This window comes from Pituophis catenifer, unplaced genomic scaffold, assembly GCF_029215685.1.
Source record: "Pituophis catenifer annectens isolate HBS135680 unplaced genomic scaffold, rPitCat1.0.hap2 SCAF_1, whole genome shotgun sequence".
NCBI lineage: Eukaryota > Metazoa > Chordata > Lepidosauria > Squamata > Colubridae > Pituophis > Pituophis catenifer.
The window spans coordinates 233,490,075-233,514,845 of NW_027256881.1; the positions used below are offsets into that span (position 1 = coordinate 233,490,075).

Consider the following 24,771-nt stretch of genomic DNA (forward strand, 5'->3'; position numbering starts at 1 on the left):
AAATAGTATCATTGACCCAATGGACATGAATTTGGGCAAACTCCAGGAGACAGTGGAGGATAGGCTATGGTCCATGGGGTTGTGAAGAGTTGGACACAATTTTGTGACTGAACAATAAATTCATCTTTCTTCTTTTAGTGTCATAATATTTGATGGTAGTTTCGTAGGCAATGGCAAACTGGATTGAAAGGGGGCTTTCTACTTTGGATAAAAGCAATTCATCCATAAAAGATTTCAAATATGTTGGTAGACCATAAGGATTCTGCAACAATTCCAGTGGGAATTGTTATAGAAGGATTAACCTAATTGCCAGTAGCTTAATACTGAATACTCAATACTGAACCATCACAGCAGAAATAGATAATGCCAGGAATTGCGTTTGGAACAAGGAGGGAATGACCTGTTTCTAATGCAATCTGATGGAAAGGATCGCAGAGTAAGATTTAACCCGAAATAAGGTACGAGGCGCCACACGACGCTTTGTTTCCATTTCGCACTAGGACTTCTCTGCAAATACGACGGGGTTGCAAATAGAAGGTCCAACCGGCGGCTACTAGTGCGAGTCAATTACAACGAGGCAGCCCCATGGACCAGCCAACCTAGAGCTCTGGAAGCAGGCGGGGGTACCGGCAAATGCCTTAAAACAAAGAGACTTCCAACCGGAAATAGCCGGGACACTAAAGCAGCGAGAAGGGAGCTGCCCTCTCTCTCCCATACAGAGAGGGGCGACGGGAGGGATCCTGTGGGGGAACTCGAGCGTGACATGTTCGCTTCCTTCACCCCCGCGCGCTCCAGGCGATAAGCGGGGTGGAGGTGAGGGGGGGGAAGGATGAGCCTTGTGGGGCGGGCGACGACCTCAAACACAGGAAGGCAGGCAAAGAGAAACAGCGACCAGCGCGCCTGGCTCGAGCCGGGTCTCGCGAGGGCGCGCGAAGGGAAGCAGGCGGGAGGGGAAAGGGGGGGAGGGAAAGGGGGGGGGAGGAGAGGAAAAAAAAACCCCAACCATCCTGCGCCGTGACGTCACGCGGAGCTGTCCCTCAGCACCGGGCCGAGCCAGGCGGGCTCCGGCGCTCCGGGTTCGAGCCTGGGTCGTGCAGGTAGGAGAAGTAGTAGTAGTGTGGGGTGGGGTGGGGGTGGGGAGATTGCTAGGGCCTGCTCTCTTGCAGCAGCACCCCTCGGTGTAGGAGGGGAAGGAAACGTCCCCCGCCGCTCCCCTCCCCCGAGGGCTAGGCGGAAAACGCTCCCCGTGATGGAGGAGCACGGGAGGGGGGGTGGAAGGGAGGGAGGAAACACAAAGCGGCGTCTGCTCTCCGGGAGCGCCGGTGAACGCAGGAATGGAAAGAGAACCGCCGGTTGGTAGCCGTGCATCTCTTTCCCTCCTGCGCCGGGACAGCTTCGGGCAAAGGTAAGAAGTTTGGAAAGGCGGGGGGTGTGGGGGGGGTGAAGTTGGTTTGCATGCCCGTCAACCCGGTGTCGGTTCGCGGGAAGCCACCGACGGGACTAAGCAAGCTGGAAGGGAGAGAACGGCGGAGGGTGGGTGGGTGGGGAGGGGACGGTGGGGAGTTGCTGTTCCGTATTGTCCCGAACATCCATGCACACAACTGGCCCTTCTCGGATCGTGGGCAAGGCTCACTCACCATCATCCCGCTCAAATCCACCCCCCCCAAGCTGATCCCCATTGCCAGCTAATGGGGAGTCCGTGTGTGCTCCTAAGCCCTTATTCTCCCGGCCTTGTATTATTGCTTAGACATAGCACCCAGCGGTGGAGGGAGCAAGTCGTAAAAGCCCAGCCCACCCACTCTCTTCTTCCCTCTTTGAATTGGCATTGCCCTGGGTAAACAAAGGCTACCCGGGACAAAGCTTTAAAAGAACAGCCACAAAGCCCACAGCCCTTTGTTGGGGGGGGGGACACACAGAAACAATGCACCAAAAGAAAACCCTTGGTCTACTCCAGTTTTTATAGGGTTCTGAAGCCCATGATTCCCGGTGGACCTCTCATCCCAAACAAAGGGAGTCTGCTGGGTCCCCCAGAAGTCTTTGCAGCTCAGTATCCTAGCAACCCTCCAGCTTCCCTTATGTGGTCTGCCAGCCCCAAACAAGGATGCATCTTGATCTGGGCTTTGTGCTAATGACAGCATTATATTGATAAGCTGATAGAGCAGCAGCAGCCTGGGGTATAAATGGATGGACACAGCCAGGTATGGTGATAAACAGAAGGAAGGGAAGAATGCAGAGTGAGAAGAAACAGGAGACACGAGGCCATTACCATTAGCCAAACAGGATTTCTTAGGAAGACATGGCAAAAGGGGTGCCTTATAAAGCTAACTGACCCCATTTACTCTACTACCAAACCAGAAAATGCTTGGTAGTATTTGCACTTTCTGTATTTCCCTTCCTTTTGAAAGAAAAGAAAAGTTAAAGTCAAGCTCAACTCCTGTTGATAAATGATGCAGTGATCTTGGTAACAGTATGGCCATAATTTGCCATTGCCTACTTCTGATAGAGATACCATTGATAGATGATAGATAGATAGGTAGATAGATAGATAGATAGACAGACAGACAGACAGACAGACAGACATATTTAGTTCCCAATGACAACTTTATAATTTTCAAAACTAGTACTATGTGTGTATTTATATAAACCTCCAATTATGATAAAATGTTGTGCATCTGATACAGTGGACTCTGATCTACAAGATTGTGTTATAATAGAAATGTTACTTTTAAAGCTGCCACCAGGCTCTCTGTTGTTTCAATGAAATGCTATTTCCCACAGAAGGGAAAGAAGATTTGCATTACTGTGCCTGCTGTTTTAATCCAAGTAGTTCATTTGGATGCATAGCAGTCAGCATAGGGGCTGGCAGAGGTATGACTTCTGAATGTTCAGCTAGACGGGTTTGTTATATTTAACAACTGTAAACATTCTTTCTAAAAATATCTGCGAGTTTTATGTTTGGGATGGAAGGGGGTATATTATTTTGCTATGAAATGGGATTTACCAGGTTGCTTTTGAAGCTGGATGATGCGTGGAACAGGGCAGTGGAAGGAGTCCTGCCATTTGGAAGGTTTGCATGGAATAGAGCAATATGGATTCAGTTATGAAAGATCCTGTCTTCCAAAGTAATCATTTTATACTTTGATAAAGTTACTTCTATCTTTGATGCTACCCCCCAGCCACTAGACTCATTAGCTATAGGATAATGAGAAATTAGCCACAGAGAACTGCTTAATGAGGTAATCCTGAACTAATCATTTGGGGACAAAAAAAGCCTCTAAGTGACAGGGACTGCTGTAGCCTGTGGCCATACTCTCTGCCTTGTGTAATGTGTGTGGGTTTATACGGATATGCTACCATAAATACTTATAGCTTGCTTACCTTTCATGCAAGGAGGGATTGAGTCTAATGCCAGGGACAAAATTAGTGCTAAAACATTCAAGCTTCTGTTTTCCTTTTCAAACAAACATATGTTCTTTGCTGCCTCTCTAGCAACACAGCAGTGGTTTTTTTTGGGGGGGGGTTTGTTATAGCATAAAGCAGAACTATGGGGTCTCCTTGCTTTCAGAGCATTTGGCACATAGGCCCACATGCTGCAGCTGCTCCTCATAGTACCAATACCCTAGGTTGCTCCCAGGTTAATAGGATTATTTCAGGAGGAGCTTTTCAGCAAGCTGCCAGAATAATGCCAGAGGGAAGAAAAAGAAGACGATTTGCTTCCTCATAGACAGATCTTACAAATTGCAGGAAACATTTTCAGAGCATAACAAGGTATGCTCAGGCACTGTTTCCTAAAACACAAATAGCTTGGGGCCATAGGTTTGTGCCTTGAAGAAACTACTTCCATCAGGACTAGGTTGTGCAAATGACACTTCCACAGCATCAGTCTCTTGTCCAATTCCTACCATGTCCCATACCTAAAACCTCATCTGAAGTACTTGAATTGCATTATGGCAGCCCAGCATGTACTTTGGGATTGCAGTGTTGACTGCCGTACCTATTTTGAAAAGACTGGTTTGCAGAGCTACTCAAACCTTGCTGAGATAGATTCCCAGAAATTAGTATGGAGACAGAAGTCTCCCTTTCTGCTCCTTCCTTTCTGGCTTCATATATATTGGAAGGAAGGATCACCGCTGTTTGTAACTGCAATGTTTCCTGGGATGAATATTGTTTATGAAGAAGCCTGTGGGAAAAATGGAAACTTGAACCTTCAATCGCTGTGGAGGAGGATTAGTCGGGACTCAATCAATTCCAGGAAAGAAACCGAACTGGCTGGCCTGGAACACATAGCAAAGTTAGCCAGTCAGTCATGCAACCCCTCTCCGTTGCCTGGGTAGAGCATTAAAATACATTAAATACTAACAAGTGTTAAGGTGTGAATTTTCTTGTTCCCAGTAAAGGATGGGATGTGGGCTATTAATCAGGAGCAGAATCCTGTATCCTTAACATATACATATGAAATGGTATGGATCAAGAGTTCTTCGTTACAGCAAGTGTCTGTGGTCATATTAGAAACTATCTAATCACAACCTCAGTTTCAAAATCCAGGCAACCACTAGATGGGAGCAAAGCAACACATAACACTGCATGACTTTTCTGCCATCAAAAACTAGATGGCAGCAAAGTCATGCAGTTTTATTTGCTGCTTTGCTCCCATCTAGTGGTTGCCTGGATTTTTTTTTATTATTATTATTATTATTTTTGCAGCTTTGCAGCCCAGATATTATAAACTGACAAAAGCTAGTGTTAGGACCAGCATTTTGTTGTGAGCTACTTTATTTATTTATGGATTTATTTATTTATATCCTACTCATATTTTATAAATACCGGTAATTCAAGACAGCAAACATATTCCTAATATTCCTTCCTCTTCCCATTTTCCCCATAACATGCTTGTGAGGTAGGTTCTTCCCTTGGCAACAGTACCCTGTAGAAAAAGGAAATTTAGCTACCAGGGTATTGGAAGAATTAGAAAAGCTGTGCTATGGGAGGAAAAACAGATTAGTAGTTGACTAGAAAACACAGCATTCTATTTGGGACTCAATTCCACGCATTTTGGGTTAGACCAATGCAGGCAGGATTCCAAATGTAGATTATGGAACAAGAGTGTGATTATTTGTAGAACAAGAGTGTGATTATTTATGTCAGTGAACTGGTGTAGTTTTCAGTTATATCAACAAGAGGCAGTGATTTGTTTTCATTGGACCCACATCTTGTTAATGTAAAAAGTAAGATAAGTTCCACCACGACTGAATGATGAAAATTCTCAGATTGTGAAATTTTGTGTAATCTAACACCCAACGTATTTTAGTCAGGCTTCCTCGTGGAACCTTTATGTAGCAAATGCACTTATTCATTCTGTATTGTGTGCACGCTTCTTTGGAATTAGGCCTTGCTGAATCCAGTGTGTTTTGTATATAAACAGTGGTGGGATTCAGCCAGTTTGCACCACTTCGGGAGAACCGGTTGTTAACTTTCTGAGCAGTTTGGTGAACTGGTTGTTGGAAGAAATCATTAGGGCAGAGAACCGGTTGTTAAATTACTTGAATCCCACCGCTGTATATTCATAAGAACAGGACACAAGCCCCTTCTTTTGTTAAGAAGTTCAACATGGGATCCTGGCATAAACTTTGTATGTGCACTAGATCTTCTGATTATGCTATTCTCAAGCCAGCTTGCAATTTTCAGACATAGTGTATTTATGAATAAGAAATATTAAGGTTGAAGCACAGGTCTGAGCTATTCCTTTTATGTCCTGCTTGTCCTGCTTTGATTTAGTGGCATTTGGTTGGCCGCTGTAAGAACAGATTGCAGGATTCAATAGACTGTTGATCTAATCCAGCTGACCTTTTTCTGCCCTTCCATTTTTTATTCACTTCTCACATGTATTTTCACAGCAGAAGCTTCCAGAAATATAAGGGAGTTTTTCCACTGTATATCTACATTACAATTTTCAGATTTCTCTGAAGATAAAGTTTGCGTCTTGATGGGAGGATATTCCATTAAGTAGGGGTCACAATTGAAAAACCTGGTTTATTTGTAGACAGATTCCTTTATAAGCAGTGCCCGTAGCAAATGTTAGTGGACAGATAGAGCTTTCAGTTGATAACATATCAAGGAAGACGTTCCTTAAATTAAGCAGAATTAGGCAATCAGTAGTATTATCTTTGAATTAAGTAGACATGGCATGATCTTCACCCAGAATTCCTAGATCACCTTCATTATCCTTAATTATGTGATAGGTAGCTGACTATCGGACAGTTTCCCATTTCTATCTCTAAATAAAAATAAAATATGATATTCAAAGAATTTTTTTCTTTCCAGTAGCTTTGATGTTACCTTCCCAGTAAAAAAAAAATAAATGCTGCCACTGTAACCAGGTCATTGTTGGACATGATTCACTGGGCTGCTGATCATAAGGGCAGGTAGCTCAGGTAGCAATTATATACAGCAGGAATGGCATTGCATAGCCCACCAGATGATGCTGGACTTCAAGTCCCATGCTAGCCAGTGTATTAAGATATTGGGAGTTTCAATCTCCCCAAAACTGCAGAGGGACATACATGTATTGTTCACCCTGAAAGCTAGGAAGAATAAGGATAACTGTTTCATCCAGTTGTGCCCAATGTGGTGCTTTCCAGGTACCAGGTACAATGTGTTGGGCTACAACTCCCAGAATTCCTAGCCATTTATCCAGCAAATATTCTATTAGAGAAGGTTGATTTCATAATTTCTTAAGCCATTATCTGCAAATTCTTGCCAGGTGATGATGAGCTTTTGAAACAAAGCAAAAACAAAAAAAGCGCAACCCTGGGAAAGAAAGAAAAAAGCAGTCAGTTGGTCATTTCAGAGCAGCCAATCAGAAAATGCCTTGCCTGCCTTAGCAACAAAGAGCACACCAATCAGAAGAGGGTATGCTTTTAGTCTTGGTTTTCATTGGCTGTGGGGAGGGAGGGAATGAATAAAAGCAGCGGATGGAGGTGGGGGTTAGGAAAAAGATAGGAAGGAGCCTCTGCTTTCCTAGGCTGCTGACCTCTTTGTGTGCATGTGAGCTATATACCACCTTCAATGCTCCTCCCTCTCCATACTAACAACTGATTGCATTGCTGCAGAAGGATTCCTATGTGTCCATGTTGGCGGTGGGTGGATGTGGATGGAGGCTGTCTGGAATTGGGTTGCAAAAACAAGCATCCAGGTTGAGATGCATTGTGGTTTCAGGATTTGGTCCTTTCAGTTGCCGAAGGCTAGAGTGGGGAGGGCTTGTGTGCTGCTTCAGCTTATATTCTAGTTGATTAGCAAATTCTTCATGAGTAGGAAACGGTTAACAAAGCCATGCTTTGCAAACTATAACCCATCAGACAGGGCAGGAAATGGGCTGTTGCATGGTCTGATTTTAAACCCGAGCCACTTATCTTTTATTTTTCTTGCCCCTTGTGCCACCTATCTTTATTGTTCTTTTCTTGTGGCAAACAGTAAAGACAAATACGAGAAGAGACTGCCCGAGATACTTAGCTTGTTCTTAGCTTTGGGCTCAAGCAGCCCATGCACACCAAGATAGGGTTAATGCAAGTTGGCCTTTGACAGATGCTTTTTCTGAACTGCTACACCCCCCCCTTGGATGACTCACTCCCTTACCCCCTCAGTTCTTTAAGCCAGAGACTGGGGGTTGGAAGTGTGTGTGGGGGGAATGTTGTTAAAAGTATCATCTGTTCTTAGCTTTGTTGCTATAGAGACCATACGGTGGTGATTCTCTTTATAGCCACTTCCCCCCCCCTCCCTGATTTTGGAAACTTGTTGTCCCATTCCTATTCAGCTCTCCCTTCTTCCAGAATTGCTCTGAGCTGTTCTGTCATGGAATATGATATAAAACAGTTTCCAGCAGGCTTTGCAAGGTTCTTATAAGGGAGGAGTATCTGCCAGTTTCTGAATAACCACAAGAATAGAAATAGAGTTGGAGTTAGTTATCTGGCCTGTTTGGCCCCTTTAACGTCTTGCCAACATTCTAAAGAGCTGCTTCTGCTTGACTGTAACATTTGCTGGACTGGGCTCAAGTTCCAGGAGCTGGTGGGCGTTCCTAACTTTGGTGTCATTTATTTAATTCTGATTCTTAGTTGCTTCTTGCAGCCATTACAAAAGGGGTTGTTTTAGCTCAGTGGCAGAACATGCATGCATTGCATAAGGAAGATCCCAGCTTCTAGCAGAGCTGTGAAAATCTCCTGCCCAAAGAGAGAATCAGGAGTTATGTGGGAGTGATGATCTGATGACTGAGGGGGAGTTCCTTAAGTTCCTATGAAATTCTAGCAGAATAGCCCTGTCTGTAGGGAGTTGCTGGTTCTTCCTTCAGAGATGTTGTAGCCTGTGAAGATGTTGTAGCCGATGGTAGGTTGTACTATCAATTGTACCACGCTGGACTTCCAAGAAGCTGAGGTCCACCATTCCTTTCCTATTCTTTCTCAACAGGTGGAAATTAAGTCATGAGGCAGTATCTTCTACAAGTGACTGGGAGGGAGAAGGGAGCCTGACATCGCCACAGAAGCCTTGAAGAGCCATGACGTCAACGGTACAGTCTCTGCGTTTCCCACTGCTTCCACATGAACCAGACCAAGACCGGACACATAGTTGTGATCAGGAGATTGAGAGGCACTATCAAGTAGTGCCCTCCGTTGTATGTGCCATGTGCTGCCTCTTTGGGATCATCTATTGCTTCTTTGGTGAGTGTGTTGTTGGTGGGGGGAGATGGCTTGTAGATTACTCCAGATCTATAGAGGACAATTAAAGGTAAAGCATGTGGATTCAAGACGAATGTATTATTTCATTGTCTTATTGGGACATTTTAATGGGCAATCCCACTTACAGCCAGTCACAAGTTTTATTAACTATGTAGCATGACAAACTTAACTGATCATAGGGAAAGGAGCAAATGTGTTGTGTCAGCTCTCTAATTCACAATTAATCCTAGTTTCTCTTTCATTGAAACTTTTTACATGCTCTGTCGCTATAAAGTATGAAGGGGTAGGAAAGTCCCCACACACCTGAAACACAGGAAGTGAGGAAGAAAGGGTCAGCCTCCTTTGATACATCTGGTAGAGCTTAACAAACAACAGCAAAAAAACTGGGGCATGACATATTGAGCCATTTTTGAGTTGTGGCTACCTGAACACCCAAATAAATGACTGTGTTCACAAGTGTGGTCAGAGCTGATGAGGTGGTTGTATTGAGAATTGCTATTGTTTTTATCTTGGCTGTCGATTATGCATTCATTTTGTGTCCCTTGTATTTTTTTGCTCATTTTAATTGTTAGTCACCCAGTGTCGTTTTTAGTCACACTAGATGCTGTTTTAGGACCTCTTTCCAGAGCACGATACTATAGTCTTTTGAGACTGAAGGATGCCAATGAGAATGTCATTTGTTTGAGATAGGTGGCCATGTAAATGGAATAAAATGAAATATAAAATAGTCTCTTGACTGAGGCTGATGGGGGCATCTGGTTCAGCCCTGTTGCATGAACATAACCAATGTATGTTTAGTACTAATGTTAAGACGCTGAGCTTGTCGATCGAAAAGTCGGCAGTTCAGGGGTTTGAATGCCTAGTGCCGCGTGAAGGGGTATCCCAGCTTCTGCCAACCTAGCAATTCAAAAGCACGTAAAAAAATGCAAGTAGAAAAATAGGGACCACCTTTGGTGGGAAGGTAACAGCGTTCCGTGCGCCTTTGGCATTTAGTCATGCCGGCCACATGACCACGGAGATGTCTTCAGACAGCGCTGGCTCTTCAGCTTTGAAACGGCGATGAGCACCGCCCCCTAGAGTCGGGAACGACTAGCACATATGTGCAAGGGGAACCTTTACCGTTACCTAATGAAACTCAGGTTTCTGAACTGTTCTGGCCAATATCCTCCTGTGGCTACATTATGTGGCTATAGCAAACTCTATGACTGAGTCCCTGGATAAATGTAAAAAGCCCTAGAAGGAAACATTCAGAGTGACAGCTCTGTGCTTCCAATTACACATTACAGAGGATCTGAAATGTTCAAGGAAAGGATATAAAGTCCTCTTTTTAAAACCCCAAATATCCCTTAGTAATGTATAATAAAAGGTATGCATGTGTAAAAAGAGAGCATGCAAACTGTCATACACATGCACAAATGCTCACAAACACAGGTCTCCAAATGGAATGAGAATCATTCTGCTTTGCTAGAGCAAACAATTGGGCAACCTATCCTATCCCCCTTATCATTCTTCTTTCATTCTTTCCTTAGGATACCGATGCTTCAAAGCAGTGATGTTCCTGACTGGGCTGATGTTTGGCTCAGTAATCATCTTCATGTTGTGTTACAAAGAGCGGGTGCTGGACACTCAGCTAAGCGTGGAGGCCTCTGTGGGCATTGGCCTGGGCATTGGCGTGCTCTGCGGGCTAGTCACCATGCTGGTACGCAGTGTCGGGCTGTTCATGGTTGGGCTGCTGCTGGGGCTACTACTGGCTGTAGCTACACTGGTAGTGATGGAGCAGTTCTACCACCCACCTACTGTCTGGATTCCCATTGGCTTATTGCTGGGGGTGGGCATGCTGTGTGCTGTCCTGACCCTACAATGGCAGCGCCTCTTCACCACATTGTCGACTGCTGTCTTCGGTAGTGCTGTCATGACTGCCACTGCTGACTACTTTGTTGAGCTCTTTTTGCTGCTGCAGTATGTTTATGAGCGTGTCAAGGTGGCACCTGCCCGGCCCATCTGCTGGTACAGCTGGGTCATCCTGGGTACTTGGCCTGTCCTGGCATTTTTGGGTGTCTTGGTGCAGTGGAAAGTCACAGCTGAAGGATACTCACACACTGAAGGTGAGTGTGGTCTCATGGGGTGGAGAGCCAAATGGCTGAAAGCAAGCAAATCAGCATTCAGATTAAATGAGGTTCAGATTAAATGAGGCCTTGTATTGACTGGTCTTGCATATCATACTTCATTAACCATGGTTTATTTAACAACAACAATTTATTGGGTTCTCCTCATACAGTAAGACCTACATTTAGAATGGATTACTCTTCCAGTTTTAAGGCCACATCCTACTCCTCCAACCATTGCTAGGATCACAGTTGGCATCATCTTACGCATTTCCGGGGGCAGTGGAATGAACTGCCCCCGGAAATGCATAAGATCTCTGACCTCCGTGTATTTCGCTGTGCCCTCAAGACCCTGCTGTTCCACCAAGCCAGGCTATCAACGTAATGATTTTTAAATTGGGTGTTTTAAATTTTGGGGGTTTTAAATCTGAGCCGAAATTATGTAATAATTTTAATTAATTTTAACTGATGTCTGTCTTTGTGTTTTTAATAGGTTGTACATCGCCCTGAGTCCTTCGGGAGAAGGGCGGTATAGAAATAAAATAAATAAATTTATCTATCTATCTATCTATCTATCTATCTATCTATCTATCTATCTATCTATCTATCTATCTATCATCTATCAAAAGCAGCAGGATAGAAACAAGTAGCCCTGCCTAACTTTTGATGGTATGATTCATGGAGGCCACTTTCTTTGAATTTTAAAGTGTGAACATTAGAGCAGCTAATTTGGGCAATTATTCTTGGGTCATTCTGGCATCATACCAAAGTTTCTGTAAAAGGTCAAAGCTTTCTGACTGGTGGGGTTCTGCTCTCTGTCGGATTCCTGTATATTATAAACAGTAGGACTGGATTTAATACGGCAGCTGGTGGTTGGGCCTAGACTTCCTGATAACAGCGGCTGGCACTGTTTTTATTAAAGATATCCTTTGCCCAAGGCAAAAAAGAATTGCTTGTCATACTTTTTTGTCAAAAGCAAGGAAGAAGTGGCACTGATAGAGCTCAAGCATTGCTTCTTTCAGGTGTGGCCCATTGCGTTTCATACCCAAAGGGCTTGTTCCAAGATTGCAAAAGAATAGAAGAGAACCAGAGGATTCTCTTGTATTTTTACTTAGTGTTTGGAGGGCCATCTCTCCATTTGTGCTTCCTGTGATTCTTCTCAAATACATCAAGTTTTTCTCTTTGCCGCTGTGTTCTTCATTACAGCATAATGAAGTTGCTGGGAAATTATATAGCAATTTTTCCTTATTCCAGTTTTTGTCTTTTACAGATTTTCCTGTCCCCCATTGCTTTCTGGGGAGTTAAATCATGTCAAGTTCCTGAATGTGGAAAGCTTTCCCACTCGGTCAGGTGTGAATAGAGTTTGAGTGTTTAGGAGGGCACAAGACAACTTCCTGATCTTCTGGAGGGCATCTGATGTTATGATGACAGGGCAACTATGAAGGGGCAGCAAAAAAAATGTCAAAATAGTAGCTGCAACCATATGATGAGAGCTCCATCTTTTTTACATGTATTTTACAGATTTTCAACCATGTAGTTACAATATGCACCCCTGACTGATAAAGGGTGGGAATAATAGTGAAACACCTCAGGAAAGCAAATTGTTCCCATCCTAATGCTAAAGCCTTCCTGGTTCATTTAGATAGTTAGCAGATCACCATTTTGGAACTGATTTCAGCCATATCTCAAGGATAAGAAGATAAAATTACACGTATGAGAGTGCTTTGCTTTTCAGAGATATTTTGCTCCCGTTCACATCCTTAATTCTGCAAATGCCAACATTGTCCAAAATTAGACCCATGCTCTCATTTCCAGCTTTACTTTTATATAAAAAAAAATCATGTGACACTGCTACTGAATACTGATAGTATGATTTAAGGCTACTGGTAAATTGCAAAGAGGAGATGTCTCATGTGATTCACAGCCTGCCCAAACCTGCTATTGGTCCATAAAAGTGTAATATTGTTGTGTTGGTTTACTATCAGTACTTGATCTGTTCCTTCTTTTAAAAACAAAAGCAACCCTAATCAGGGATCACATTATGGAGATTGTAATCATCTAGAGAACACTGAATTGTCTGATGTAGATTAAATGAAATTAACCAGTGAATTATATTTTATATAGCAAAATCAGAATCCAGCTAAAGCTGTCCAAATGAAACAAATACTTTAAGAGGGAGTGAGAACATATGATTCTATAGGCGAAAGGTGAAATAAAATACTGTGTTGTTACAGGAACGGTGCCAGAAAGTATTTGGGGGAACGTGATCCTGCCAGTTCTCTTCGACCTTTTAGCTTTTGACACCATAAACAACACCATTCTTGCAGAGCAACTGAAAGAGTTGGGTGCTGTTTTGTAGTTCCAATATTTACTGTTGGGATGTGCCCAGAAGGTGGTGTTGAGGATTTTTACTTGACATTAAGGTTATCGTATTGACCTGTGGCGTTCCACAAAGAGGATTTTAGGATTGAGGCAAAGTTTATTCTGGATAGTATTGCACTTCCCCAGAAAGAGCAGGTTTACAGCTGGGTGGATTTTTATCCCTCATGTGCCACTGAATGTGATTGTAGTGAAGGTATGCTTGCATATGAGCACAGCAATTGCAGCCCTTCTGGAGATAGTTGAACCTCATTATTCATGACTTGGTTTCAACCTAACTTAGCTATGCAATGCATTTTATTGGGATTGCCATTGGAAAGTGTCCATAAATAGCAACAGGTGGTACATAGCACAGCAAGTACTGCTCACCTGTGCAAGGAACAGGGGTCATATTGTATATGCCTGTAAGGAAAGATCTGCACTTCACGTGTGTGTGTATGTGTGTGTGTGTGTGTGTGTGTGTGTGTGTATTTGTGTGCTATCGGTTACTGATGGGTATGAGTTAAAATATTACTGTAGCCCTTTGAAGTCCTAAAATGACTTAGGACTTGAATATCTGCTTTTCCTGATATGAACCTACACACTTTCTTAGATCTCCTGAGACTCTTCTGAAGATGACCCTAGTGCTTGGAACTGTACTGTTGGGCATGCATAAAAGGGTCTTTTATTGTGTGGCTCTTGAGCTAAACAATGTGTTCCTCAAAAAGTTAAATGACTCTCAGTCTCTCAGTATTTAGGGTGTGGATACAAATGCATCTTTCACTAAGTTTTAATTGTTATTGCTATTTGAGAAATGATTTTAATGCCGTTGATTGTATTCTTTTACAATGTTAAATTTAAATTTTTGCCTTCATTTGTAATGTTAAATTTAATTGTTTCCAGCTACCTTGAGCGTTGAAATAAAGGCAGGAATATAAATTGAAGATCAAAATAAGATTGGAACTATGGCATGTTCACTGATATGGTAACATGTCTGTACCAATATAGTTTGAAAAATACATTTGTGACCATAAGATTTATGTAGAATCTAACTTTAAAAGCATATTGACATGAATGTCAATTGAATGCTCTCAGTGTCAGTGGCCTAGGGTTGTTATTGTTAGAAGAAAGTCACACTGATTTCATCCTGAAAAGTAATATGTGTGCTTTCTATCAGCATCAAATGGAAGAAATGCCATTTTTACTTTCCATTTCTCTGAAAAATCCATGAGTCCTCCTCACATAAGTACCCACCAATTAATTTGGAACAAACTTTAATATATGATTAAAGCTTAACTGATTAATTACAGTAATTAATCAATTACTATTTTAAAACTTTTATTCAGACTTTATTCAGGAACATATATTTGCCTTTTATAACTAAACTACATTATTACGTGCAAGTAGCTATAATTGCGACTTGTCATCCTTTTTTTATAAACCCACTTTAGGGGAATGCAGCTGATGCTGGTGACAGCGGAATATGCTTAATTCTTTTTCTATCCATTTCCTCCATGTAAATCCCTAATACCTTTTCTCCCTGAACTTTAAATGCATACAAACAGTACTTATTCATTAAAGATTCCCCATATAATCCCAGCAGAGTTTAAGATTGGTTAAAGATTATGATGTGAATGTAGAAGACCTAACCAGGATGAGCCTTTGCTAGTGGGGCTGTCTCAGTTAGTGGCTGATCCTGGAAAGAGACCCGCCAAGCCAAGTACCTGGTCTCCAACCTATGGGAACAAAAGCCCTTTCCTCAGTCATGTCAACTAATGCCTCGGGACCTATGTCAATCATCAATTTACCTAATTTTTGTTGGATGTCAACTCTTTTTTCATTTAAAAAAGAAATCTACAATAAAGAAGTTCCAAAATGGCCGCTCTCCCTCACTGGGGGCCAGGCCAACCCTTTATCCTGTGGGGTCTCACACCACGCTCTTCTTCCCCCATAGTTATTATCAGTCGGCAGCAGCGTCGTGTGCAGTTGATGCGGATCAAGCAGCGGGAAGAGCGGAAAGAAAAGAAGAAAAAGCGGCCACATCCTCACCCCCACCTGCAACATAAGGCCCATCCACCTGAGCCGGCCTACCGCCGCAAGCCTAATCCTGTGCGTCGATTTGATGGGGATGTGCTCTCCCCAGTGAGTAAATGCCAGGGACTTCCTACACAGTGGTAGGGCCAGAGGAATCTCAGCTGAAAATTGTCATTAATAGGGTGGAAAGAGCTTCTGGAGGAAATGAGCTTGTCTCTCATTCTTTTCCTTCCAGGCCTCTTGTATTTCCATCATCCTGCTTACTATTTGTGAAGTATTTTCACAGTGTGGTCTTAATTCTTCACTTTTTCGATACCCTTTTTTTGCAGCATGGATGTGTTTCTGCATCTACTGCTTTCCTGCAGTACCATTGGCTGCCTATGAATTAATACCTTCACACTAATTGAGGAGTTGCGTATGTAAAGAAATGATGTTCAGAGAAAATACATTCCAGTTGTGGCTTTGGTGGTTGCATTTGGAAGACAGGAATGGAAAAGCATCTTTCTAACTCTTCAAAATTTATTTTTAACCAAAGAGGAATGTCTGCTTTTTACCAATATTGTTGTTCTAAGGAATCCCTCCCTCCCCCAAATTAAAGAACATGTAGTGAGTTTTCCATCTAATGACGATAGACATAATTATGCCAGCCAATGTTAGCTGACACTTTTGTAATCTCTGCTAACTGGGAAAAAAATGTTATTCTCTTAATGACAAGCCACTATGTCCCTTCTGTTACTGGGGTACAGTACCTAAATACAGCAAATTGCAAAGTTGTTTAAAGTGGTAAAATGAGTGAAACCTCTAGCAGTTATAGGCAATAGCAGTACTGTAATAATTAGTGTTAGCTCAGAGATTATGCATGCCTTCTCCCAAGAAGATTAGGAGGTGAAGCTTGGCTTAACCAAAGCACTTTGGAGCAAGACAGCAAAGCCAGTTCTTCCATATAGTAAAATTTCAGCGAGAAATAGGGGTATAAAATTTTATTTTTTAATCATTTAAAAATATTTCTTAATTTTTCTTTTCCCAGAGCTACATACAGAGCTTCCGAGAACGGCAGACAGGTTCCTCTCTCAACAGCCTCCTGGCCAACGCTCATGCCGCCATTGACATAGACTATGACTGTGGCTCCACTGTGCCCCTGACCACTGGCTCGGGTCCTGCCATGAGAGTATAGACCAGCACTTCCTCCAGAATACAAGTGCTATCTCCTGTGGTCACCTGGGCCAAGCCATGTGGCTAGAACTAGCATCTTGGTTACCACCAGGATCTGAGAACATTCTTCACTGGTATTTGCAGCCTATGCGCAGACATATTTCAACACCTCTCAAACCGCTAAACATAAGTGGAATTCTTCCTAGTGCTTCTAAGCCATCATGCAACAAGGGGTGAGGAAGGAGTTTGAGCAGCTGCTCAAGACAAAGGGCTGAAGCGTGATCTGGCTGTAATCCACGCCTGGTCAGAAATGTGAAATGCAGGACTTGCGGGGGTGGGTGGGTGGGGGAGGCAACTATAGAAAGAATTACTCATCTGGAACAACCCCAATAAGCAATGACAACGTTTTCCTATCCATCACTTCTGGAGCGGGCCTCAAAAGGAAGGACTGTTGGATGGTTGTGTGCTCCCTTGCCACAACTTCCTTGCCCTACAGACTGTCTTTGCATGCACTGACCTGAAGGACTGTTTCAGGGCGCAGGTGCCATGGTGTACTGTTAGTGGAAGCTTATGACTCAGTTCACTCCAGTCTGGTGGGAACTAGCCAGCTCAGGGAAATGGGGCCCTCTGGCCCTGGGCCCCTTGCCCATACCAGTGCCTGGCATTCTGTTTAAATGCGTGACTCAAGGAAGGAAGGGGAGGAGGGTGGGGATTGGCAACCTGGGCTGGGCTTTGTCACTGTTGAAGTATGCAAGCGTGAGTGTGAGTCTGTGTGCATGTGGTGGCACTGGAGAAGATATGGAAATGCGACTGGTATCCAGGCAACAAACCTTTCTGGATACCCCCACCCCCCTTCACTTCTGATGCTGGCAAGAATGTGAGGTAGTAATGGAGCTGGAGAGGGGGAACCCATGTACATAGTCTTGTGAGAGTTATTTGTATTAATTTATTATTGACCAAGAGTTGGGCTGGAGAGTTTTGCCAGATCCAGAAGTTGGATAAGGAAAAGGGAATAGGACCTTAGGTCCAAACCATGTTTTCCTATCTAATCTCACAAAACCGGGGGAGAACAGAGACAGAAGTGTTTCCCCTGCACTGTTGGACAAACTTTAACAGGTACCACATTTTCAGTTTGAACTTCCACTGTTGTCTCTGGGGCTAGGGCTTGCTCAATATCTCCAACTTTAAGGAAACTGGAAGGGGATGGGGAGGATTCATCAGCCATTTTTTTAAAGGGGAGGCAGATAAGGATCCAGCAAGGCTTCTCTCCATTGAGAAACTGCATGTGTCTGTCACCGATCATCACTGTTGTCACCCCAGAAACTTTGCACTCTTGTTTGTTTTGTCTTTCTCTTTTTTGTATATGTGCCAAACGCTGCCGGGCTGTGGCTGCGCAAGTAAAAAAAAAAAGCCTTTTAGGAGTAGTGCTTCCCTCAATGAATGTGCTACAAGCATCAAACTCAAACCAAGCCATGTTACTTATCTATGCAGATAGGACTGGAGACAAGTTAAGGCTTAATTTGGAAGGAGAATGAGGTCAACCCACGTCTTAAAACAACATTTGTAGCAGATATATCTAAAGAGCAATCCTAAAGTTCTGAAGTTTTCCTTTGAAGTTTTCCTACTTTATTGGTAAAGGCATGACACACTCCAGACAATTGCTTTAAATTATCCATTTGTGTTTTTCCTCCAAAGGAATATCTTTCTCTTTTTGATTTCAGATCTTCTTTAAGGAATGGGGTTTAGAAATAGAGATAATACACATAAAAGTATACTGCACACATATATATTCTGCACATATCTAGACATACCCTAACCCTTCTGTTGAGCCTGTTGCAGCTTTATATGAAGAACGTGGGAGAAGAGAATACGGTACATACCATGAGTTCAATGCATCTATGAAGGGAAGTGAGTTTTATTGGGTGGGGAGAAGAAAGTAAAGTAGTTGGCCATTCAGTTGGTCTAAATTAGACCCATTGAAGAATATATAAAGTTAGAGGTAATACAGTTCCAGTGCTTTGTCTTTTCCCCATTGATCCAGGACCAGCAGATCATCACATCAACCAAACACAACATTTTTTTAAAAAGTAGAACTTAAGAACATTTAACAAAGCAGAACGTGTTTCCCATGTCATGCAGAAGAGGAAGAAGACAAGATGACTTGTCTTTTTGTATGTGATTATTCATACAATTGTCCAACTTGCTTCTTAACCTTTCGAAGCTTAAACTTTGCTCCACTGATTTCAGCACTTTCCTGACGCTAGCACTCTGTCAAAAAAAAAAAAAGCAATGGTTTAGACAAATCTATCATGACTGAAGAACCATTCGACCACTTCCCCTTCCCTCAAATGTACATTCCCAGGGATAGGGATCTATAGTTACCCCGGTGTTGCTGAACTATAATTCCCAGCAACCCTAGCTAGCATGGCCAGTGTTGAGGAATCCTAGGAACAGTAGTTCAGTGTCAGATTTAGAGATTATCACTCTGAATTCAGTATTTTGTTGGGCCAAGTACACAACCCCTTTCATCTTTGATCAGTATCTCAAGTAGATCTATGGTAATGTGCAAGCTATGGAAGATGTGCTCCATATATCACATTATTTCCCAAGGCTCAGACTAATTTTAACAACCAGATTTATCACAGGGTCATAAAAAAGAGAGTTTAATGAATTTCACATATTCCCTGCGCCAGTGGTGGGTTGCCCTGGTTCGGACCAGTTCTATAGAACCGGTAGTAAAATCAGTGGGAGGCTCCGCCCACCGACCCCAACATCATTAGGAAGCTTTTGCGCATGCTCAGAAGCACGCGCGTGCAGCCCTGTTGTGAACCGGTGGTAAAGGTAAGTAGAACCCACCCCTGCCCTGTGCCCATCCAAACAACCCATCAGACATATTTACCTCGCACTGTGAGATGGGCTTTGGAACGGGCATTACCAATGGTAATCTTCACCATCCCACTCATGTTAGGGCTAGTCCTGCAGAACCTCAGTTTATGGACGTGTCCCACACTCTCCATCTGCACCTGCAAACCAGGCTGCAGCTCCTCCCCATTGAGGCTCCACTGGGGAGTGAAGTCTGGAGGGGCAGATATTTCACACTCAAACCGAGCCTCGGAGGGAGCCATCACTTCCACGTTCTTCAGAGGCTGGACCACCTGGATTCCCTCAGCTGCAACGGAAGAGAACAACAAAAATTTATAGATACAATAATAACATTTTGCACAGTAACAGAGTTGGAAGGGACCTTGGAGGTCATCTAATCCAACCCCCTGCTCACACAGGAGACCTGTACTAGGGATTCGAACTGCCAAACTGCACGGCAACCACTCTCTAAAGAATGCGGCTGAAGTAGACTAACGGATTGCTGGGTGATTTGCCATGGATGAGCAAGTGTCCAGTTTTAAGTATCAGAGAATAACAACAACAATGTGGTTCCCTCCACTGTGTTAAAACTAGAGTAACAAGGCAAAGGTGAAAAACTGAAGAAAGGATGATTACTGCTCTTGTATGAACAAGACAGCTCAGTCTAGGTATTAAAAGCAAACTCAGCTGAGCATATAACAAAAGAAGCACCCTGGGGTGAAATTCTAAACGAGGAACGCTTTTTGATGGCTGCACTGCACAGGTTTTTATTTTGGAGGACTGAAACGGAAAGAATAATGGCAGAAAGTAAACTACATCATGCAAAACAGGAGGGAGAGGATTTTTTTTTACATGCTCGGGGGCGTGGATCTTCACATATTTATTTATTTAAAGTTGTCAATCCTGTTTGAGGGCTTCTGCTACAATTGTAATCTATTTGCTCTATCAAACGTTGAGAAGTCACATCTGGTTTAGGGCAGTGTCACTAAAATGTGATGGTGAAGTCAATAGGGCACCAGAAGCTGTCAAAAGGGACTTTCTGCCATGCCACTTCTTCCTCTTTGGCATTCTCAGTCTGTTGCCAGCCAGCAACACCTGCTAATCCTTTCTCCATTGCATTGTCTTTGGAGTATGCCATCTCCCCTGCCTGTTGGTTCTTCACTGCACTCACACCCTTACCCTCCACTAGCAGGCAGGCTGTGGAATGATCATCCAGGGCATCACAGGTATACAGGCCTTCATCTGCAGGCTCCACACAGTGAATAACCAGAGTTCGGTAACAATCCAAATTGCAGATCTCATACTTTGGCCCGGCAAAGATCTCTGTGTCACCCCGAAACCAGCGCACACGTCCTCGAGCCTGAGACACTGTACATTCCAGCGTGGCTTTGTGATGCACCAGTACAGTTTTATCCCGCAGTGGCTTCACAATGCGAATCGGCAATGCTGTAGGAAAGAGCAGACCCAAAGGCTCTGAGAAGTTGGCTTCTCACCTCCTGACCCCTCCCCTGGCTCACTTTTGCAAATTAATAAAGGAGATCTGGTTCCTTATAATAAATTCTGAATAACCTGCACACACAGAGACATCCTCGGAATCGTGAGACTTTTGTAAAAAGGAGGAAAGTGAATCATGCCATAAGCTCCAACCCTTTCATCATGATGCATCATAGCAACAAGACACTATTCTTCTCATTTGGCTACATAAATATAATTAACAGAATAACAAAGTTGGAAGGGACCTTGGAGGCCTTCTAGTCCAACCCTCTTAATTCTGAATAATTCTCTATCCCTTAGTAAACCACTGAGAGTTATTATATTGGGGTGGGATAGAAATGCAACAAATATGAGTAATTCTGCCCTGACTTGAAAACATTGCTGTGCATATAAATATAATTTATAGACTTAACAAAGCAAAGCAGATTACTGGAGAGGGCAGTTTCAGAATATGTTTTCAGTTTTTTTCCTCTGTGTTCACATATAGTGTTTCCCAAGCAGTCTTTCCCAATCTTTATAGTTTCCCTGCATGTACTCTCATGCACACAGATGCACAGGGCCTGGTCCAGTTGCCTATAAACATACAATCCTTGTCATTATGTAGCATTTGGAAATGCACAATCTTCCTTCCCAGAGACCTTCATTTTTAATGTATCAGAAAGGAGATATTATTAAATTTGATATCAAGGAGCCATCACTTAAACCACATTTAGTTCTGAACACAGGAACGAAGGAAGCAAAATTCTGTTTCCGTCCTACTCCTGGCTCACTGTTTTTTGAAGCGTGCTTTGTGGCATCCCCTGGAAAGGTCTCAAAGCAGATTGGGGCAAGTATAGTTAGTAGTGCTCCCCTCCCTGCAAAGAGACAGAGTTAGGGTTAGGTTAAAGGTAAAGGCTCCCCTTGCACATATGTGCTGGTCGTTCCCAACTCTAGGGGGGGGGGTGTTCATCTCCGTTTCAAAACCGAAGAGCCAGCGCTGTCCGAAGACGTCTCCGTGATCATGTGGTTGGCATGACTAAACACCAAAGGTGCACGGAACGCTATTACTTTCTCACCAAAGGTGGTCCCTATTTTTCTACTTGCATTTTTTACGTGCTTTCGAACTGCTAGGTTGGCAGAAGCTGGGACAAGTAACGGGAGCTCACCCCGTTACGCGGCTCTAGGGATTCGAACCGCTGAACTGCCGACCTTTTGATCGACAAGCTCAGCATCTTAGCCACTGAGCCACCTAACCCTAATCCTAACCCTGCTCTCCCAGCACAAATACAAACTCCTCCTTTATCTATTCAGCCCAACCCAGTTCACCTGAGAGCTAACATCAGACCCAACAAAGAAGTAACTTCCTTACCTTCCACTTCCAGCTTGGCTTCCGAAGCAGCTGTCTTGGCCACAAAACGAACCTGGCCTGTGTCCTCAGGGCGGGCAGAGCTCAGAAGCAAGAAGTGGCGGGTTCCTTGGGAGTGATGGGGAGGGAAAAGGAAAAAGAGGGTTTTCTTTGTTGTTTAAGGAGAGACAGTGAGGGTTTATGAGGAGGCCTAGAAAGATAGAAGGTGTCAGGATACTGGTGGCTGAAAGCAAGGGCTCTATTTTGCTCACAGAAGTAATGAAAGGTTTGTCTGGGTTTACAAACGCTGATACATTTATATTAGTAAATAACAGTTGTTTTAAAGGATGAAAACACAGCCTTTGCTGCTTTCTTCCCCAGCTGTTAAACCACATTTTTCAAATCCTGAGGTGGGGGGGGAGGAATTCCCCTCCTATTGCAATAAAATAAATGTAGGCTACAATTGTATAGGTCAGTAGTGATTGCCTGTGGTGGGATCCTGTCCCCCTCACAACATTGCTGTTTTGAAATCAAGGCAAGGAGTAAGAACTGGTGGGAAGCCACTCAAGGGAGAGAGTGGTGTAAGCTTCATCAGAAAGAAAAGAGAAGTGTTTTACATTGGGAGACGTGTTCCAAGCCAAGGCTGAAGATTAGCAGATGCTGCTTTCACTCCCACCCCCACCCGCAATCAAGGTTATTCTCTAAACAAGAGCAGACATCTTTCACCATCCTTGTAGGGTTTTTTGGCTGAAGGGCAGATGCTTCCACACTCATTGCCAGTCCAAGGGCAACACTTCAAGCAGAGACTGAAAAGAGAGTTTCCTGGATAGAAAGCAAGGCTTGGCTTCCTTCGGATAGCTCTTCCCATGAATTGGGGGGTGGGGGGTAGCCATTATGATCATTGATAGGCCTAATGGGGAATAAAAGTGTTTTTGAAAGTAGAGATTCTCTGCCATTCAGTAACCATTTTCCTATCCTCTCCATCTCTGTCCCCTTTCTTCAGTGTTAGATTATCACTCTCTTGGTGAATTTGAAACAGGACTTCCTTCTGCATCATTTACTGTACAACCCAAGAAATCAGGGAGGGTCTCTACTGAGATGTTGCCATGTCCCCATTGCTTCTGTGGCTAGGCCAGGGGTGGGTTCTAAAATTTCTTACTACCGGTTCTGTGGGCATGGCTTATTTTGTGGGCGTGGCTTGGTGGGGGGTAATGTGACTGGGTGGGCATGGCCAATTTTTTTTTTTAACTTTTAAAAGCATTTTTTCTACAACCTTAAGAGGTTGCAGAAAAAAATGCTTTAGAAGCCTCTAATGATCAGGTAACTCAGCTGGGATCGCCAGAGGCTTTTAAAGGCATTTTTTTTTCCTACAACCTCTTCGGCCGAAAAAATGCTTTTAAAACCCTCTGATGATCCCAGCTGAACCACGCGATCATCAGAGGCTTTTTTTTTTAACTTTTAAAAGCATTTTTTCGGCCGAAGAGGTTGTAGAAAAATTGCTTTTAAAACCCTCTGATGATCCCAGCTGAACCACGCGATCATCAGAGGCTTTTTTTTTTAACTTTTAAAAGCATTTTTTCGGCCGAAGAGGTTGTAGAAAAATTGCTTTTAAATGTAAAAAAAAAAAAGCCTCTGATGAGGTGGGCAGGGTAAGCAAGTGGCGACCAGACCGGGGACCGGTTTGGGGGCGTGGCCAGCCAATGTTATTACCGGTTCTCCGAACTACTACAAATTTTTATTTCCGGTTCTTGCAAACCGGTGCGAACTGGGAGCAACCCACCACTAGGCTAGGCTGCTTCTTACCTGCTCTCTAGTCTGTGACTTTTCCTCCTTTCTCTCAAGATCATTCCCAAATACCATTACAGAAGGCATCACAAGCTAAGAAGTGGCCAACATGATGATTTTCAGAGCAATTGCAGTGGGTTCTTTAATCACAAGCCTGCTGTGCATATAACAATTACAATGCAGATTTTTTATTTATTTTTTTTAGAATAAGATGTGAACCCATCCTCAGGGAGAAATTATGCTTTATAAGAAGCCACCACATAAAATCGGGCTGTCCTATGCATCCTGACTTGTTTTAACCATGTCTTGTTATTTAACTATGTCTTTCATTTATTCCTCTTCCAATAATTAAATAGAAAACTGGAAGCAGGGAAGTTTGCACCCCATTCATATGAGGTTTGAAGTTATGTGAATAAGCTGTATATTGATGTAATATATTTGATCACCTGCCTTGAAGAGGCAGGAACCAAGCAAAAGGAGCAAGCAAGCTTGCAGACATAGCAGCAAGCAAAATTACGTGTGGTTGCAAGTTGCTCATTCATACCCTGATTTGTTGTGCTCTAAGTAGTGTGCAAACATGGCCTCCTCCAAAACTTGTTTTTCTTCATTTTGAAATTTTCACATTCAGTGAAAATGTGCAGAATTAATTTTTCGGAGCTTACCCTGAGGACCGAAAATAATAACTTTGTATTTAATGCAGTGAGACTAATTTCAAGTTGGCTCTTTGATCTATCTTTTTTATTTCTTTATCTTCATTCCTTAAGCAGCCAAAGTACTCTCCAAACGATGAATGCTTAAGAAAAGCTATTCAAATATTTTCTCAGGAATATTCACTGTCCTGCAGTTTGCTTTCTCTCCAGGTATTGCCCCAGATATTTGGAAATCTTGTTTTTGTAATAATAAGGGTTCGGAGCTAAGCTGTTTTTTTTTT

General features: G+C 43.2%; 2 protein-coding genes across 6 annotated transcripts in view; one reads left to right on the forward strand and one right to left on the reverse strand.

Annotated features, from left to right (window-relative positions):
* Positions 1 to 1,019: 1,019 nt before the first annotated feature.
* On the forward strand, positions 1,020 to 16,693 carry TMEM198 (transmembrane protein 198). Of its 4 annotated transcripts, none has more exons than XM_070957165.1 (5): positions 1,020 to 1,097; positions 8,458 to 8,708; positions 10,256 to 10,831; positions 15,144 to 15,331; positions 16,251 to 16,693. In XM_070957165.1, the coding sequence occupies exons 2-5, from the start codon at positions 8,546 to 8,548 to the stop codon at positions 16,395 to 16,397; spliced, it is 1,074 nt and encodes a 357-aa protein (XP_070813266.1). In that variant the 5' UTR covers positions 1,020 to 1,097; positions 8,458 to 8,545; the 3' UTR covers positions 16,398 to 16,693. The 4 variants fall into 4 exon arrangements, with proteins under 4 accessions (XP_070813266.1, XP_070813267.1, XP_070813268.1 ...); XM_070957166.1 differs by lacking the exon at positions 1,020 to 1,097 and adding an exon at positions 1,394 to 1,405; XM_070957167.1 differs by lacking the exon at positions 1,020 to 1,097 and adding an exon at positions 7,002 to 7,044.
* A 1,366-nt stretch (positions 16,694 to 18,059) lies between these two features.
* The window catches only part of OBSL1 (obscurin like cytoskeletal adaptor 1), a 78,733-nt gene continuing 72,021 nt past the window's right edge, over positions 18,060 to 24,771 (reverse strand). For both annotated transcript variants that reach the window (XM_070956789.1, XM_070956781.1), the window contains 4 exons: positions 22,080 to 22,184; positions 20,417 to 20,683; positions 19,275 to 19,544; positions 18,060 to 18,643 (listed from right to left, as the gene is read on the reverse strand). In XM_070956789.1, coding sequence (XP_070812890.1) covers positions 18,636 to 18,643; positions 19,275 to 19,544; positions 20,417 to 20,683; positions 22,080 to 22,184 — 650 coding nt within the window. In that variant the 3' untranslated portion in view covers positions 18,060 to 18,635. The remainder of the gene's footprint in view (positions 18,644 to 19,274; positions 19,545 to 20,416; positions 20,684 to 22,079; positions 22,185 to 24,771) is intronic.

Coding starts and splice junctions, on each gene's coding strand:
- TMEM198 (XM_070957165.1), top strand. CDS start 8,546: ATGACGTCAACGGTACAGTCTCTGCGTTTCCCACTGCTTCCACATGAA. Junction 8,709..10,255: donor GATCATCTATTGCTTCTTTG/GTGAGTGTGTTG, acceptor TTCTTTCCTTAG/GATACCGATGCTTCAAAGCA. Junction 10,832..15,143: donor AGGATACTCACACACTGAAG/GTGAGTGTGGTC, acceptor CTTCCCCCATAG/TTATTATCAGTCGGCAGCAG.